General features: G+C 36.4%; 1 protein-coding gene across 1 annotated transcript in view; it reads left to right on the top strand.

Moving 5' to 3' along the window:
- SLC15A1 (solute carrier family 15 member 1) overlaps positions 1 to 18,670 on the top strand; it is a 60,609-nt gene that overhangs the window by 1,126 nt on the left and 40,813 nt on the right. Inside the window, exons 2-7 of the mRNA XM_069064157.1 lie at positions 13,294 to 13,310; positions 13,724 to 13,805; positions 13,907 to 14,048; positions 14,716 to 14,835; positions 17,353 to 17,452; positions 17,669 to 17,759. Coding sequence (XP_068920258.1) covers positions 13,294 to 13,310; positions 13,724 to 13,805; positions 13,907 to 14,048; positions 14,716 to 14,835; positions 17,353 to 17,452; positions 17,669 to 17,759 — 552 coding nt within the window. The remainder of the gene's footprint in view (positions 1 to 13,293; positions 13,311 to 13,723; positions 13,806 to 13,906; positions 14,049 to 14,715; positions 14,836 to 17,352; positions 17,453 to 17,668; positions 17,760 to 18,670) is intronic.

Genomic DNA, 18,670 nt, shown 5'->3' with positions numbered 1-18,670 from the left:
GAGAGAGAGAGAGAGAGAGAGAGAGAGAGAGAGAGAGAGAGAGTGAGTGTGTGTGTGTATATCTGAAGGAAGAAGAAGCTAAACATCCCCTTTGTCCAAAAGATTCCTTTTTATGAGTTCTTCCCTAACTGGGCATCCTTTCTACATCCCAGAAACAATTACCCACCCTTGCTGTCTGAACAAGATACAAACTAGGTGATGCTCACTATCTTGGGAGGTACTCTGCTTTCTAAATAGCCAGCTGTCTGAAAAATTTCTTCTTTTGCCAAACTGAACAACAATTGAACAACAACAAATTGAAGTATCCAAGTAACAACATCAATTGGTCCTAGTTCTGACTCTCTCTTGGAGAGGAGGCTCCTACAGAATTTTGGAGATAACTGTCTTCTGCCTCCTCCTCTTTTCCTCAGGGATCCTAGTTCACAGGTGTTTTTTTTCTAATGTGGCATGATTTTCTCACTAACTGGTACCTTTCACAGTTCTGGATGGACTCCGGTTTGTCAGTATTTTTCTTAAAATTTGGCATCGAGACCTGACTGTCATTCCTGCCCTTCTCCCCCTCACTACATGTGTTTAGCTTGATAAAAAATTTTGGCTGTGGTTTGGGTTTTGGTGGAGATAGAGGAGGAAGATAAATTTGTCCTGCCTATAGGACATTTGTCCCATATGGGAAGGAAGGAATGGGGGTTGAAAAGGGCAGAAAAATGAAACTCCAAGTTTCTAAAGTATAGTTCTTAGAAATGGTTAAATCTAACTGTCATGGGAATGAATGAATACTATCAAATTGTAGGTTTCTTTGGCAGGAGTTTAAAGAAGCGGTGATCTCCAGCAGTGAGGTTGTGTTGGTATTATCTTCTCTCTTTACTGCTCTTGTGAAATGGGCCCTTGATAGCAGCTCCTCTGCCAGGGAAAAAGAATCAGTGCCTTTTGGGGGTCATTGTTTAGTGTTCAGGAGCTAATTCACATGCTTTTTAAGCTAAAATTTAAAGCTTGAATAATTCTGCATCTACAAAGCATAAGTGGCCCTGGTTCATACCATGTATTGCACTCCTGGAGAAACAGCAAATCAGCCAGTTGTGCTGAAACATGTGAAATGAAGTGAGTGGGGAACAATGCAAAACATGTCTGGAAAAGTGCACTGAAACCAAATTTTGAAAAGTTTGAAGACCAAATCAAGCAATTTATATTTTGTCCTAGAGGCAATAGGGAGTCACTGGAATTTCATGATCAGGAATTCTGTGCTGCAGGAATGTCATTGGATAGCTGTGCTGTGTGAAGGATGGATTGGAGAAGGAAAAAGATTAGAAGCACTGAGACCAATTAGGAAGGAAATAAGCATTTATTAAGTACCTACAGTGTGCCCAACACTGTGATAAACATGTTGCTAATATATCATTTGATCATTACAACAATCCTGGGATATAGGTGCTATTTTAGGGAATTGAGGAAACTGAGGCAAATGGTTAAGTGACTTGCCTTGGGTCTCATGGCTATAAATATCTGAGGGAAGATTTGAACTCTATCTACTGGGCCAGCAGAAGACTATTGTAATAGTTCTGGTAAGAAATGATGGAATTGAAAGAGGGTGAATGGAGAGAAAATAATGGGTTGTGAGATTTTGTGGAGATAAGGTAAAGAAGCCTTGGCAACTTACCAGATATAAAGGATGAGGAAGACTGAAGACTGGAGGCTGACTAAAGTTTTTGAACCTGGGATACTAAAAAGATGTTAATGCCTTCAACAGAAATAAATGAAGGGAGCAGGAGAGCAGGTTTAGGAGAAGAGATGAATTCTGTTTTGGGATATGTTAATTATGAGGAAGTATATGGAACATCCAGGTGGCAATGTCCATTCGGCAGAACAGAAACTCAGATATGAGGGCTGGATATATAGATATGAGAGTTACCTACATGGAAACAATCAGTGACATTACTGATTGTATGTGGCAAGAGAAGTGAGCCAAGAAGAGAACTTCGGGAGATAACCTGGAGTTAGCAGGAAGAACTTGGATGATCTCAAATAGCTTTGGACAGCTTCATCTAGGTTCCCTAGACCAGTGGTGTCAAATTCAAATAGAAATCTGAATTTGAGATTAATAGGAGCTACTAATCCATATATGAGAATGACTTGGGGCTGCATATTGACTTAGTTTTAAAATGTAATGTTATCTATGTCTTATTGGTTTTTTTAACTTATTTTGTTTAATTTTTCCCAATTACTTCTCAATATGGCTCTGTCCTCATTATGGAGTCATGTGTCCCAGGACTTTTTGTATTACATTTCCCTTTTAAATTATTTTAAGTATGATCGAAGACCTGTCCCTTAGCTATCTGCAAGAAACATTAATGAAATCTTGACTAAGTCCTTTGCTTGCATTGTACAAGCTATGTGGAAGTTGGGGGTGTGGTAGGGGACTAAATGGTCTTAGATCTTAAACCTCAATTGGACACTTGAACCTGGGGATATGTAGGGGGAAACTGTTACCCAAATGATCGGGGACTGTATCCCAAAGGTTGCCATTTAAAGTGTTCCAAGGGCAGTAATATGTTAGAAAAAAACTGACTTTTAGACATATTAGCTGCTCTAGGGTTAGACTAAATAACCTCTGAGATCACGTCCACTTCTGAATCTATGTTCCTATGATCCTTAAAATCTGAGAATGGGGCAAGATGATAAAAAAAAAAACTTAGAAGAGAATATCCAGATTACTCAGCTTGACAAGCTCTGTGTTATAGATATTTCTTATTTCAAGTACAATTCACTGCTCTACAGTGTATATAGAAATGCTCATTTATTTGGTGTTTTAAACTGAGAATTAAAAAAAAAGAAAAGGAAAAATGGTAGCTCTAGGAAGCCTTCTTCTGTTTTCCTGGTTGTTAGCACCATCTCATCTAAGGCTATATACCCGCCATCTACTCTGCCAGTCTTAATGTACTGATTTTTATGTGTGTGAGAGTGTTGGCTCCCCTGTTAGCCTATAAATACCCTGAGAGCAGGAACTTCTTTTGCCTTTTCTTTATCTCCCTATTACTTAACAGTACCTGAAGTTAGTAGTTTAAAAAAATGCTTATTGACAATTTGACACAGAGTAGACTAAGGTTCTTGGGAATCAAATCTACTGTCCATCCTGAGTATAGTTATTCATAGGGTGGGGGAGTCAGATTTTTGAGGTAAAATAGGAAAATGTGGGATATGAAAAATGTTTAGTTCAAAATTTTGACAAATTGTATTAGACTTATATGTAAACAATAAAAGAAATTATTTGTGAAGCTAATTTGGTATAGAAATATTAGTATTGATTTAACTAATTAAATTAATTAAATATTAGTATAGAAACATGTAGTAAAAAATTTATGTAGTTGTTATTTACATTAAGTTGTACTTGTAGTTTGTCCTTCCTTCTCGAAGAGGACCATGACATCAGGAAGATGATGACACGACTTGCAATTGAATTGGATTTGAGTGTGGGAGGGCTGTGCAAAGTCACCAGCCTCACTTTCTCCTCCAGTCATCTGAGTCCAGTGGCCAGAAAATAGATCCGGATGACTGGAGATGGCCCAGGATGCAGTGGGGGCCCTTTAAGCTAAGATCTTTTAAAGTTCTCACTTTAAATGAGGTTGAGGTTTGGGACAAAGTGAATTAAGACAGTAAATGTTAACATTGGGTCATAGTTTTACTGGGCTCAATGGAGATAGAAAGAACCTGAATTTTATCCACTTATCAAGTAGGCTAACAACAGTGATATGGACAAATTATCTCTGGAGAACTTGGTCTAGAAATAGCCCTGCTAAAGGGAGTTCAGCCAAAAGTAGGCACAGAGGGCTTGAAGGAAATGGTCAGTAGGATGGGTGAGAGAACATGACTAGTATACAAGCCAGGATTCAAGGAACTGGGTTGGTGTACCAAATTCAGAGTCAACAGAGCCAGACAGAATAACCGTGATGACAATACTAAAGAGCCGACTTGAGTCAGAGAGAGGACAGATCCACTGTATTCTCACAGGCATTCAGGGGACATGATTGAGTTGGACGTTGATGAGGTCTTCACAGGAAGGTTCCTTTCAGTTGACTAGTATAATCTGATAACCATTTTCCACTGTAAATTCCTAGTCATTGGTCCATTAGCCCTAGAACCTGTGGTACATTTCTGATTTGCCATATTTACCCTTTTCTTGTGATTGTTTAGTTATTTTCAATGTTGTTTAGGGGTTTTCCTGGCAAAGATACTAGAGTGGTTTTGCCATTTCCTTCTCCAGCTTATTTTACAGATGAGGAAACTCATGCTCACAGGAATAAGTGACTTGCTCAGGGCCACACAGCTAGTAAGCGTCTGAGGCCAAATTTGAGACTTCCTGACTCCAGGCCTGGCACTCTATCATTTTTGCCATTTAGCTGTGCTTACAATTTTCTTAATCTCTAGATCACAGTCATTATCCTTTTTTTGTATTATGGGTCCCTTGGACAGTCTATCGAAGCCAATGGACTCCTCTACATGGATCTCTGATCCTATTTCATCTGTTTTCTCCAGCAGATTGCCTCCTCTATCATCACTTTCCCACTAATCTTTGATTTTCCTATCTATAGGCTGCTACATTCCCTGCTGCCTACAGATATGCCCAGGTCTCCCCCATCCTTTAAAAAAAAATCCTCATTTGATCCCGTCATTCATGTTAGGTATTGTCTTACATTGTCCTCCCCTTCTTGGCTAATTCATTAAAAAGCTATCTATACCTGATGCATTCACTTCCTCTCATTTATATCAAAACTTGGATCTGAATTGTACCTCTACCATATCAAGTTAACAAGATTTTACTATGTACCTACTGTGTGCCAGGCACTATGTGACACACAAGGTATATAAAGGCAGAAACAGTCCTTGATTTCAAGGACTTTACAATCTAACAGGGGAGACAACCTACAAACAAGGTGTGTGTGTGTGTGTGTGCGCGCGCGTGCGCGTGTGTGCATACGTACATATACACACATACATATGATAAACTGGAGTTAGTCTCATAGGAAAGGCACTGGGCAGGGAAAGACTTCTTGAAAAAGGTAGGGCTTTAGCTGAGATTGGAGGTCAGGAGTTAACAATGAGAAGGGGGAGAATTCCAGGTAGAAAACCAGTGAAGGTGCATGGAGTTGGTAGGAGTGATAGGAACACTGAGGAGGACAGAATCACTGTCTCATAGAGTAAGTAAAGGAGAGAAAGACCTGAGAACACTGGGAAAGCAGGAAGAGGACAGAATGTAAAGAGCTTTCAAAGCCAAACAGGATTTTATATTTGATCCTGGAGGCAAGAAGGAGCTTGTTTATATAATAGAAGTAGTTTATTAAGTGGTTTATTTAATAAATATTTGTTAAGAAGTAGTTTATTGAATAGAAAAGAGATATGGTCAGACCTGCACTTTAGGAAGATAACTTTGATCGTTGAGTAAAGAATGAACTGGATTGGGAAAAATCTTAGTAGTAGTATAACCTAGAGAAAGTCATTTCAATCCTTAGTTTCCTTGTTACTTGTACTGTTTAGTTTAGAAGGTGATGTTAAAGTAGCTGAAAATGCTATACAAATGTGAACTACTATTCTTCCAGTCTAAGGTAGTCCAAACTCAGAAAGCAAAAATCCCTAGCCATTACTAGCTATGGACATTGAGGGTGTGGGGAGGTGGGAAGGAGTAAGGATGATTAAGAAAATTTAAAAAAGGATAGGTCTATTGTTTGGAATGTTTAAGACATAGGCTAGAACTACTCTATTTTGCTTCTGTATTTTCTAATAAAGACAAAGATCTTTAGGGCTAAGACATAAAATTTAAATTAGTGAATAGTGAGATAAAACCTATGATGAGTGAGTGAGAGGATAGCAATAATAAATAAAATAATTTAGAAATGATGGCCATGCCAGTGTTTTAGCACAGGAAAAAAAAAGTCATGGAAAATGGGAGAGTTGCCACAGGATTAAAGAATCAAAAGTCTCTCTCTCTCTCTCTCTCTCTCTCTCTCTCTCTCTCTCTCTCTCTCAAATGGGAAGGGGTTTGAACTATAATGAGGTTAACTTGGTTCCACATTTTAGAATATTGCAAGAAATTGATTTATGAGCACTCAGAAAAGAAAGCAATGATGACAGAATGTCATGTTAGTTTGTGGACAAGTCAAAAGAGACCAACTTGATTTCTCTTTGACAGAGGTACTAGATGGGAATTGTACTCTACAAATTGTACTGAGATTTTGGCAGGATTTTTAAGATCGAGGTATCGTAAACTGATAATTAGAGTTGTAGCAGACCTTCAATATAATCTAGCCTACTTTGTTTCAAAGATGAGCCACTGAAGACTTATAAAGACTAATCTATAATCACACGGATAGTAAATAACAGAACTAGGATTTGAACTCAAGTCTTCTGGTTCTAGATCTAGCATTCTTTCCAAAGTATTACATTAAGTGTTTTATATCTTTTGTCCATCTTTTGATGGACAGCTGTGGCCTAGATGAAAGTAATTATATGGAATCAAAACTGGTCGAACAATTGGACCTAAAGAGTTAATGGATTGAATTAGATAACATGTGCAAACACTCTGCTAACCATATTATTTTCATTTTTACTAATTAGTATGTATCACCCGGACATAGAAAGATCTCTAATAATGTCACATATCTATTCTTAGTCCTTTTCAACATTTTGATTAATGATTAGATGGTCCCCTTTATCATATTTGTGGATGACAAACCAAAACATCCACCATATTGGATGACAGAAGTGGATCCCCCAAAGATTGGCTAAGTAAGAACAATGGAATGAAGATGAAATCAAACAAGTGTCAGTATAGGAAACTGGAGTTAGGGTAAAAAAAAATCTAAGGACACAAGCACAGAGTGAGGGAAAAGTGTGGGCACATAGTTCATGCAAAAAGAGATGGAAGGGTGGGTCTAAATGAACTACAAAATTAACTACTTCACAATCACATTCTGCCCCCCCCCATATGAAATATATGTATCTATGTTTTAATTTAAATAGTTTTCCATGTATGTAACCCTTTGCTCCTAGGACTTAAGACAGTAGCAAGTCTGTATTCCCAGTGAATACCAACACTACCCACTTTGCAATCAAATAGTGAATAGGGAAAAGCAAAATAATTAATCTATTAACTTAGAAGTTTTAAAAATATTAAATATGAAACATACCCTATTTTTACTTCAGTTATTTGCTTTATGTGATTTAATGTTGAGTTCATACTTTTTTAAATTCACCATGAAACCATACTTTTATTACATTGGATATAAAGCATCCTTTTGACAAACTCGTTTTTCAATTGGAGCCTTGATGATAGCTCATAGGTTTTCAGCAGGGTTTAAATCAGGCAAATTCCCAGGCCACTAAAGCATGTTTAACTCCATCTCTTTTGCTAAATTTCATAGTCTTTTGTGATATGTAACTGACATGCTTTTGTAGAAAGAGTTTCTTCACTTGGGAGTTTTCTATACCTGTGAAATCACAGGTCAGGTCCCTGTCTCTAGCAGTGGAACATACTGCTTAAGGAAGGAGCAGTAACTAGTTTTCAGTGTCTATGATTTGGTCAGAACTAATAATTGATAATCAGAAGGAACAAATACTCAGAATACCCTAGTCCTGGGCCAATATTGTTAAAGGCTTTTTACTGTAACTTAGGAAGTGTCCCTGAGAAAAGTCCTTCTTTTAATAGCTAGCCACTCTGAATTGTCTACTTTGGGCATTATTCATGCTGTTCCTTATTGTTGATCATTCATTTCACTGTTCATGATTGTTTTGAAGTGAAGGTATGTGTAGAACCTATATCAAATTACATGCCATCTTCAGGCAGAGGGGGAAGGAGAAAGAGGAGGAGAAAATTTGGAACTCAAAAGCTTGTGGAACTGAATGTTGTAAACTAAAAATAAATAAATTCATAAAAAAGTAGTCAAGGAAAACAAAAGATCTGCTTCAAAACTACCTGCTTATGTCTTGTTAGCACTATTAGGGATTTTTTTTGGTGAGAATTACATTTAATTTTTAAAAATTCTTCTCAATTCCATGTCAATAAAATTTTTTAACATTCACTTTTTAAAATTTTGAGTTCCAAATTCTCCCCTTCCACCCTCTTCTCTCCCCTTCTTGAGAAAGCAAGCAATTTGATATAGATTATACGTGTGCAATAATGCAAAAACATTTCAACATTAGCTATGTTGCAAAAAAAATGCAGACAAAAAAAGAATAATAAAAGTTTAAAATTATACTTTAAAATTCATTCAGACTCCATCTGTTCTTTTTCTGGAAGTGGATAGCATTTTTCATCCTAAGTCCTTTAGAACTGTCATGGATCATTGTATTTCTGAGAATAGCTAAATCATTCACAGTTGATCATTGTACAATATTGCTGTCACCGTATACAATGTTCTCCTCATTCTGCTCATTTCACTTCACTTAAACCTGTTTTCCTCAGTTCCTCATCAGTAAAATATTCTGGAGAAGGAAATGGCAAACAACTCCAGTATCTTTACCAAGAAAACCCCAGATGGGATCACAGAGAGTTGGACATGACTGAAACGACTCAACAACATTCCATCACAGCCATATACCTGACTGACTGGTTCAGCCATTCCCCAGCTGATGATCATCTTCTCAATTTCTAATTCTCGCTAACACAAATAGAGCTGCTATAAATATTTTTGTACATATAAAGCCTTTTCCTTTTTTTTCACTACTGATTTTTAAAATGAGAGATGGGAGTTTAAAAGAAGCAGAAACTACTAAATAAAATATGGCCCAAGAATTTGGGGTAACTATGTGTGAGAGGAGCAGACAGAGGCAGAAAGACTTAATGTATGGCTCCTGGAACATAAGCCTAGGCGAGTCACTTCCACCCTCACTGCTTTTGCTAACTCTCTAAGACCATCAGTTTCAGAGAAGGTGCTGACATACTCTGGTAGAAAGAATTTTCTCATGTAGGAATTGCCTCTATCAACGCTTTCACTGGTCTAAACCTATCCCTAGGAGTGTTCATAATATTAAGGCATTTCATGTTCCTCTTCCCGCAACTATTATGCCTCAGGCACTGTTCTAGGTGTTGGGGATACAAACACAAAGAAAATGTCCCTACCCCCCTTCAAGGAATGTGCATTCTAATGTGAGAATGAATACATGTATAAGCATTTAGCTAAAGAGCTGTTAGGAAAGTAGTTAGGGAGGAAGTGTCCCAGATGTTGGCCTGGGGAGCAGTCATCAGGAAGTAATGTCTGAACTGCACCTTGAAAGAAGAGAGAAGGTTCTATAAGGAGGAAATGCCTAAACTGCTTAGTAAGTAAAGACAGCTTGAAGATTAAAAACCTTACCTAAAAAAGAGTCCTGCCTAAATTCATACCAAGATAAGGGTGCATAAAATAGTACCACCATGCAATTATTAAGTGCCTATTGTGTTTGAGGCACTGTACCAGGTTCTTAGCACGTGAAAATAAAAAGTTCCTACTCCTCTCCTCTAACAGAATGTTGGGATTGACTAGATTTCTCAGGACCTTTCAGTCATAATATAAGATTCAACTGTATCATATACCCACGCATTCTGGATGTTTGAAACATCTTTTTTTTTTCAATGAAATTGCTCACCTACTATCTTCAGAATGTTACACTTAGCAGCTGACCCTCTACAAGAGGAGATAACTGTTCTTGGAAAGAGACATGCCAAGATTCCCCAAACCTTTCATTTTGATAGATTCTGCCTTGGGAATGGAGTAGGGGGAAGAGAAGAAGAAGGTATACTGAAGGCAAAGGGCATTGACCACCTACCATTAAGTCTGAAAAGTGGTTCCTATTAGTAGTGACTTTTCAAAATGGCAAAGGGGTCATGGGTGCAGCAAATCAGTTGTTTCAGATCTCTATCAAAAAAGTGAACACAAGTCCCATTCTGAGGCTGATTCATAGTTTCATCATTCAGTACATCACTATGCTTCTGTTCCTATCTGTTCACTTGTAAAAGTTAATAATTTTAATATTCCCCAGACAAGTGCTTAAAATCAGTCTCACTACTAACTCCTAGAAATTCAGTGCCTTCCTGTTAATATTCCCTGTTCTAAAACACCAATAGAGAACAACACCATTCTAGGTTCATCTGATGTTCTAAGAATCTACTTGCCCCACCTACCCCTGGGACAACATTTCCCTTATGCCTTGTTTTAGACCAAACTAACCTAAGAAGTGTAGTTTACCATTGGTATTTCAAGTACTTCAAGTTAAACCACATATTGTTTTATGTTAGAGAACCTAAGGAGATATCTAAACTGAACCTACTATTATTTCAGTAAGCAAAAAAAAAAAAAATAAGCTTCCCAGAAGCTTTTCTTTCTGGAAAACTTAACTTGGATATGTATAGCCTGGTTGTCTAAAGTATTTTCAAGGGCATAAACATAGCCCTTGAGCTATATATCTGCTTTCTGTTTCTCAGGTCCCCCTCTTTTTTATATCTTATTACTCAAGTGATACTGCCCTATCCCTCACACTCATTATGGCTTTTCATCACCCACGGGATACTTTTATTTTAGATTCCTCATATTGTAATAGTTTATGATTTGTCACCATGAAGCATTGATTAGATAAAATGGGCTAGTGAGGGTTAGCTTTTGCAGCAATGAATAGCTTTGGATTACTGAAAATACTGAGCAACTTGCCAGATGATAAATCCAACCTGATATCTTACTTTTAAATTCTGGGTCCAATTCATTGGTCAACTGTCTAGGCAAGACATTGTTTGTTTGTTTTCTGAGCATGCTCCTTTCTATCAGTATTTTTGTATCACCTTCCTACAGAGAGAGTTAAGTGTAAGCTTGCAAATTATGAGCAAACCATGATACCAAAGAAAACAAATGTAAGACCCAGCACATAAGCTTAAAATCCCATAAGCATAAAAACTTAAATATCAAAGTACACATCATCATCTTTGCACTTGAGCTTTCTGTCCCTAATTAATCTGTTTACCTTTAGTATATTAAGATAAGAAATGCTGACCATAATTATAGTCGATAGATAGCCTGAGGCTATCTTTAACTTAGAGTCCAATAATCTTTGATCTCTCTTGTAAAGAATGTTCCCCATCAGGAAGGTTATAAAGGTGACTACTTGAAGTACTCTAAGTGGAGCCTCCCTTCAATGCCAGAGGTCAAGTATTCAATCCCAGATTTTCCTTGAAGTTTCTTCTATTTTAGAGCTAGAAGAGACCTTGAGGACGAACTATTCCAATCTTCTCATTGTCTATACAAGGAAACTGATTCTCAGGTTATCTCAGTCTTCTTAGTACCTTATCCAAAAGAACATAGCTATTAAAACCCAAGACCTCCAGGTATCAAGTTCAGGATAGAACACGATAGGATATGCTTAGTAACTTGACTTTCTTTAATATTAGTTATGATGACTGGTGGATGCATACCCACATCAATGAGGTCACGGGTCCAATCACATATGAAAACTGTAATAAGACCTCACCTATCTATTGAAACTGTTCCTTTAAAGGAAATCGATCATATCTTTATTGTGATATTCAATGGCATTCTTCATCTACCACAACCTTTCTGAAGATTTCGTACCAAAAATTCCTTCCTTCTGTATACTGTCTCTTCCTTTGACTTCTCTGACACTTCTCTCCTGACTGTTTTCCTTTCTCAAAGCAACGTGTGGACCTCTTTATCTCTTGTTTCCAGAGTATGGAATATTACTCAAGGCTTTATCTTGGACTGCTTTATTGAACCAATCTGTTTCCACATCACATCTACACAGATGACTGCCTAAGTTATATCTCCAGTCCAAACTTCTCGTGAACTCTAGTCCTATATCTCCAACCTCTTTATTAGACATAGTCTGTAGTCATCAATAGCAGCTAAGATCAAACACATCCAGAACAAAAACTCTTTTTCTTCCTCTCCCTGAATCTATTTTTCTCAATTCATCATGAAGCAATGGTACCACAATTTCCCCAATCACTCAGGGTTACAGCCTCACTCCTGGATCTTCCATTTCCCCACTCCCATCCAATCAATTGCCAAGTCCTGTCAATTCTACCATCACTATGTTTTATGTATCCAGCCCCTTTTCTTGGTGTCTCTCTCTGTCACATACACACGCACACACACACCATTCTACTTCAGATCTTACACCACTTGCCTTGACTATTACAACAGTCATAAATTGAGCTCCCAGTCATCTCCACAGGAAGGTGACAGGGAGAAAAAAAACTACCATCTATATAGTACCTACTATGTATCAGGCATTGTGCTAAGCACTTTTTACAAATATCTTTTTTTTTTTTGATCCTCACAACAGCCATGTGAAGTAGATGCTATTATTATGAACTTCCATTTTACAGTTGAAGAAACTGAGACAGAGGTCAAATGACTTGCCCAGGGTCATATGGCTAATAAGTATTTGAGGCTGGATTTTGACTAGTCTTTTTTATTTCAGGCCCATCTCTCTATCCACTGAGCTATCTAGTACTTAATTTAAATATAAAAGTGACTGGTGTGATTCTTTGACTCTTCTAAAGTAGCTAGGAAGCCATTTCCCTCCTCCCGCCCCATCTCTACTTTGGTAGCTAGAGCACCCTCTTCCAAGTGGAAATCAATTCGGTTCTCTTCCAGATAATCTAATGGGTAAATTTTCTAATGAGCCTCTTACTATACCAATTAAACCAGGGCATAATTAGGCTCTATTAACCTACAAAAGGATTACGGGGTAAAGAGCATGACTCTTTAGAAATCTGGGAATTATTCATTGTGTCTTCACTAAGTAAATCAGGGATCACCAAATCAGAATGTTGCTTTGGTCTTTTTAAGGTGAACACAATCATGTCATAGGTATAATGTACTCTCCCTTCTTCAAGAAGTAAACATAGAAGCCAGGATATTTCACAATTTGATTTGCATTTGTGTAGGTGGGGCAAGTTCTGAGTTTTTCTTTTGTTAATCCCCTTGTGACTAGGAAGGTTTTAAAATTGAAACTTATCCAAACTGCCCTACTCAGTGACATAAATCAAAGACCTTTTTTTTCTCCTGTTTTTCTTCTGGAAAATAAACCTGAAGTTCATTAAGGTAAAAAGGATAGAACAATTTTTTATGGTGTTCTAGAAAGAGTTATTTCATGAGTGAAAGATCATACACATTATATTCACGGTAACCTGGGTTACCCAGTTACTAACCAATACATTTGAATTCAAATTTCAGCATTTATGAGTTTAATATATAAAATATTTAGAAATATTTTATTTGACTTTCTGGTCTTAACTGAATATTTCTTCTACCATTTCAGGGACCACCAAATCACTGGTGAGTATATCATTTCAGTTATTGCTTAATGTCTTCCCTTTTTTAAGACTTCCATATGTATAAGCAATTCTGTTATATTCTCAAATTTTTATTGATAATTATCAAGTAGTCTTCAATACGTTTCCCTATTTAATTATGAAGCGATTATATTAACTAGTTTATTTATATCAAATGTTCCATTCATAAATGTTGTGACTCAACTTTTTTCCTAGACCAGTTTATAGTAGGCATGAAATTATTTAAGACAAAAAATTTGAATTTTCAAACTCTGAATTGTTGCATAACTTTGAATAAGTAACTGAATATAGCTGTCTCCTTTCTTGTCTCTGAGAATATTAATGTGAAATAAACTTCTATGAGTCCATGATGTACACTTCAGTTGTGTAAGTAGAATATTTTCTCCCCTTCTTCAGAGTTGCTTGGGTTATCCTGTAAGCATCTTTTTCATTATCGTCAATGAATTCTGTGAAAGATTTTCCTACTATGGAATGAGAGGTAACTATTTGAATTCACACTCTTCCAATTAGCTTCAACAAATGATTGTCTTGAACATTTTAACATCTCCTTCTTGCACTCTCTGTCCCCTCCACATCCAGCAATTCTAGTTCTGTATTTCCAACGTTTCTTGGGATGGACAGATACAATGTCTACTTCCATCTATCACACGTTTGTTGCTCTGTGCTATCTAACTCCAATCCTTGGAGCTCTCATTGCTGACTCATGGCTGGGAAAGTTCAAGTGAGTAGTTTCTATTTCTTATTTAAGGAGGTAATCTTCTTTATCAGTTCAGATAGTATCCTTTTTTAGAGTCTGAGAGTTATGGACTAAGCAAAGTATATGTACTTTTCCTTTAATATAAATAGAGTTAAGCTTTAACATTCTTCAAATAATAGGATGGAATTTAAGTACATGCTATGTATAGGGCACCATGGTGAAGTACAGTAAGGATGGATACAGGGGACATCTTTCCTCACAGATGTTGTAATTTCACTGGAGCTGGAAACATGAATACACATAAAAATAGGATGTACTAACTTTTACTAAATGAGTATGTAATAGGTGATCAAAGAAAGTGGGAGGACTTGAGATGGGAAATGAAGGAAGTATAGGAAGGTATTCTTAGATAGAAGAATGACTTGAGCAAAGATGCAGAGGCTAGAACGTCTGATATTAATCACACTAAAACAAAAAATTTGCTTTGCTACTGCTCTGTTCAATTCAACAGTCATTTTACATAATACTTGTCATTATATGAGGCAGATCTCAAAATAACTTAGTACAAATTGTCATGAATATGGTATCATGACCAATTGATGTTTATGAAATGGAGAATCTTTTTTGGCATAGGGAAAAGTTTGCAAGTATAAAGAGATCTTCTTATCCCAACTTTTTCTTTGTTTTAAAGAACAATCATCTCATTGTCCATTGTTTATACTTTGGGGCAAGTAATCACTGCCATAAGTTCCATTAATGACCTCTCGGATGCTAACCATGATGGAAGCCCTGATAACATTGCTTTACATGTGTAAGTTGAAACTTATTCTTTTATGCATTTTTTTTCAGCTTTATCTGTTTGACTTCATTCTCTCTTGCCTCCTAAAAATGTACCTGTTCTTCCACAGTTAACTTATAGAAATAAAAGAGATCATTCCTCTCAAGCATAAGTTGGGTCTTGAGTATATCATCATTTTCATGTCAGCTGGTATTTTCTGTCCTCTGGTTTTAATGTTCCACCTACCTCTATGTCTTAGTCATAAACAAGCAATTTGTATTGTGATGAGACTCTCCTTGAGGCAATTGAAAGATTCCTAGTGACAAGCAGGTTGGCAAAAACAGGGTGCTCTCTCAAGGCTTAAATGGCACCTTTTTGCTTACTTCAATGTTTAAGTCAAATGCTAACTTTTTCTAGACTGAATTAATTTTCTCTCCCTGGGGTGTGGCCTAATAATGTCCTGTGTCGTGTATTTTTGTGTTTCCATAAGTCTATAGAAAGTGAAGCTGAGAACTAATATTATGCTCTGCAGGTGGAAAAGTCAAGCTGGGAAAAATGTTCCTTCAAAAATTAGATCTCTTAGAGTAATTTATTTTCCATGGAGAACTGTGGTCATTCAAGTAATAGTAATTTTTAATGCTAATAGTAATAACACTTAACATCACTTCCAAGGAGGAAATTTAACATTTTAAAGTTTCTATTGCCAGGTAAGCCAGAAAAGCACAAATTTTAAAGAATTTTTACTTTTAGACAATAACCTCTGGCTTTCCTCCTGGTTTTTCTGAAGTTTATAAGGTGTTTGGTGAGCATCCTTAATACAAAACAAATGGTTTAATCTAACTTTTCTCTTCATTTATATATAGCTGAATTTCCTGGCTAAAACTTGTTGGTTTGTTGGCATTAACTTGTTTTTGGACTCTTGTAAAAATAAGAAAAAAAACCCTTTTCATAAAAAAAAGGTATTGAGAGAGAATGTGGGGTACTTAGTCTCTGTTAACTCTTGGAGTTAAGATTAGTTATTTAAAAACCTGTTAGGGTTTTAAGAAACTCTAATACAGTAAGTAACAGATGAAATGTCAGTCTGTATTAGCAGAAGGAATCTTTTCACTGAGAATCCCTACACTTGTGAAATTACCTCTGGACCCCCAAATAATTGCCCTAACCTGTGTCATTTTGTGACAATGTGATCACTGTTCTATATTCTACCCTACAGATGGGATTCCCCATCCCAAGAGTCATTAATCAATCCACAGAGACTATCCCAACCTATCCAGTTTCATATCATTATGTGAGGACTTAAGTTTTATAAGGATGTCAGTTACTTTACATAAGCTGTTCATATTTAAGGACTATTTCTTTGTCAGTAGTAATGATATTAATAATAGTTAGCATTTTGTAGCATTCTGATGTTTAGAGATGTTAGCTCATTTGATCTTCACAATAGCCTGGTGAACTAAGTACCATTATCCCCAGAGATAGAGTTAATTGACATTCCCAGAGTGACACAGCTAATAAATATCTAAGGCAGGACTCAAACTCAGGTTTTCTGAGTTCAACACTCTCTCCATTATGCTACCTAGTTACCTAATTCATGACAAGTTAAGATATGGCTACTTGGATGTGGTCAAGAAAACAAAGAGAAAAGCCACATACATTTAAAAAGCTTTTAGGCTGTGTTCCATAATTTTAGGTTACTGTCCCATCGATGTATTTCTCATCTACAGTCTCTTATACATAAGGGGTGTTAGGGATATTTGACTTCCTAATCCCCAAGTTCCAGCTTTGGTCTACCTACCCCCATACAGCTTGTTAGACTTAACACTTAGGACCTCTGTTCTCGTGGGAACCATTGTAGGACTCCTAGAAGTAGTCAATAGATTTTCCTCCTAAGAACTCAATCTAAACTCATTTGAGTTGTAATCTCTACTTGAGAAGATCTGGTGATCACTTGGGGGAAAAGTGAATTCCTCTTCCTATTCTAATTCAAGAAAGTTACTTGAAAATTCATCACCTATCCTTGAACCAACCATCTCTTTGCACTCCAGCATTCTACCTGTAAACCTCAGGTGTTCCTCTGGTAACTTGATATATGGATCTCAACATTAGTATAGTCAAACGGACCCACCTACCACCTAGCACTATTAATTCTAATAAGTCTCTAAAGACTGATTTTAATTTGATTTTGTCCAAGCCTTAGTTATTCAAGTATACCCCTTCTGGGTATATATTGTAGCTATGGAACTTAAAACTGTCCTTTATAATTTCTCCTTAGTCACATATTTTTGGAACCATTCAAAGGCATTAGGTACAGTATGTTTACGTCATTTCTTTAGATATGCTGTTTACTGGGAAGAGAGAATTTATTATATGCTACTAAGATACCATGGATAAAATGTGTAGGAATCAGAATTTCACTTTCTTTAATAAATATTTAAGCCTGCTCTACGTTGCTATGTCAAATATTACAGAAAGTGTGAATTGTTAAGAACAGAGAAGAGACCCTCTACCTTTAAGGAATGGATGTTTTTAAAAGTTAATTCCTTTTCCTAGAACTTTATCTATGCTGGGTCTTGTCCTGATTGCTTTTGGTACTGGAGGAATAAAACCTTGTGTATCAGCATTTGGTGGAGATCAGTTTGAAGAAAATCAGGTATGTGTCCTTTGTTGAAAATGGATGATTGGGTCAATATGTCTAGGAACCAAATTCCATTGATGTAAGTTCCATCAACCACTTGGTTTTTTCCAGTATGCTTGGAGTATTGTATACAGTGATAGAAGATGAGCTAATGAGACGACCAGTTTGTTTTTGTCCTTAATGGTTGCTAATGATTTGTACTCACTATTTTTAATATACTTTTCAATACAGGAAAAACAAAGAAATAGATTTTTTTCCATCTTTTATCTGGCCATCAATTCTGGAAGTCTGCTTTCTACAATCATAACTCCCATGCTCAGAGGTAAAATATCTTGACCCATAGGGTTCCTACTTCTTCCTCTCTTGAATGTCAAAATCACATGATTGAGCATCAAATTGGAAGTCAGAGCTTGAATTTGAATGCCAACTCTACTAACTAACAAGATGTCAATTCAGGCCAAGTCTCTTAATCGCTATTGTTCTCAGTTTCCTCGACTGTAAAATGAGGGGGCTTGATTAGGTGACTTCAGAGATTCTTTCCAGTGCTAACTCTGATCCTACAAACCTTGGTTTTCCCCTTACTATTTACCTTGTCAGAAAAAAAAAGTGCTTTCTCCTTCTTGCAGCTCAAGCTAGGAAGAGAAATCTGGACTCAGTTTCTACTCAATTTTATCTCTACATTCTAGTCCCTTAATAGTTATAGCCCAATCTCAAAGAAACCTATAAAAAATTTTTATTCATTAGTTTTTAATCCACAATGCAACTTATTTAAAGCAAAGGAGGGTAGTTGAAATTTCCATCTCCCTGCCCCCATACACCATATGAACCAGAAGTTTTTCTTGAAAATTAAAGAAAAGAATATGATCATTCAAAAAAATAGTACAAGTATTTCCTAGAAAAAAATGGAAAGGGCAAATTAACAATCAACAGAATTCATAGGACACCAATAGAATAAAGTTATAATGCCCCTCTTCTAGATGTTGTCATGCTTTAAGACTACAAAGGTTGATTTCACAATAGCTAAGTAGAAAGGGATCACATTAAAAATCATTATTCAGCCAACAGAATTTTCTACCAAAAAAAAAAACCACGACAGTAAAAACAATAGTTGGAATATGATATTCTGATAGTTAATTTCCAAATCAGCTCCTCAGCAAAACTGTCCTTTTTTATATAAATAAAATTATATTGGTATTTTTTATTTTTACATCACCTAAATTTCTCCCCATACTC

Source organism: Petaurus breviceps, unplaced genomic scaffold (genome assembly GCF_028583685.1).
Source record: "Petaurus breviceps papuanus isolate PSGF00001 unplaced genomic scaffold, PetGlider_PUasm1.0 90625, whole genome shotgun sequence".
In the NCBI taxonomy this organism is placed as follows: domain Eukaryota; kingdom Metazoa; phylum Chordata; class Mammalia; order Diprotodontia; family Petauridae; genus Petaurus; species Petaurus breviceps.
Note: the sequence above shows the minus strand (reverse complement) of the source record. Positions and strands in the feature narration are given on the sequence as shown.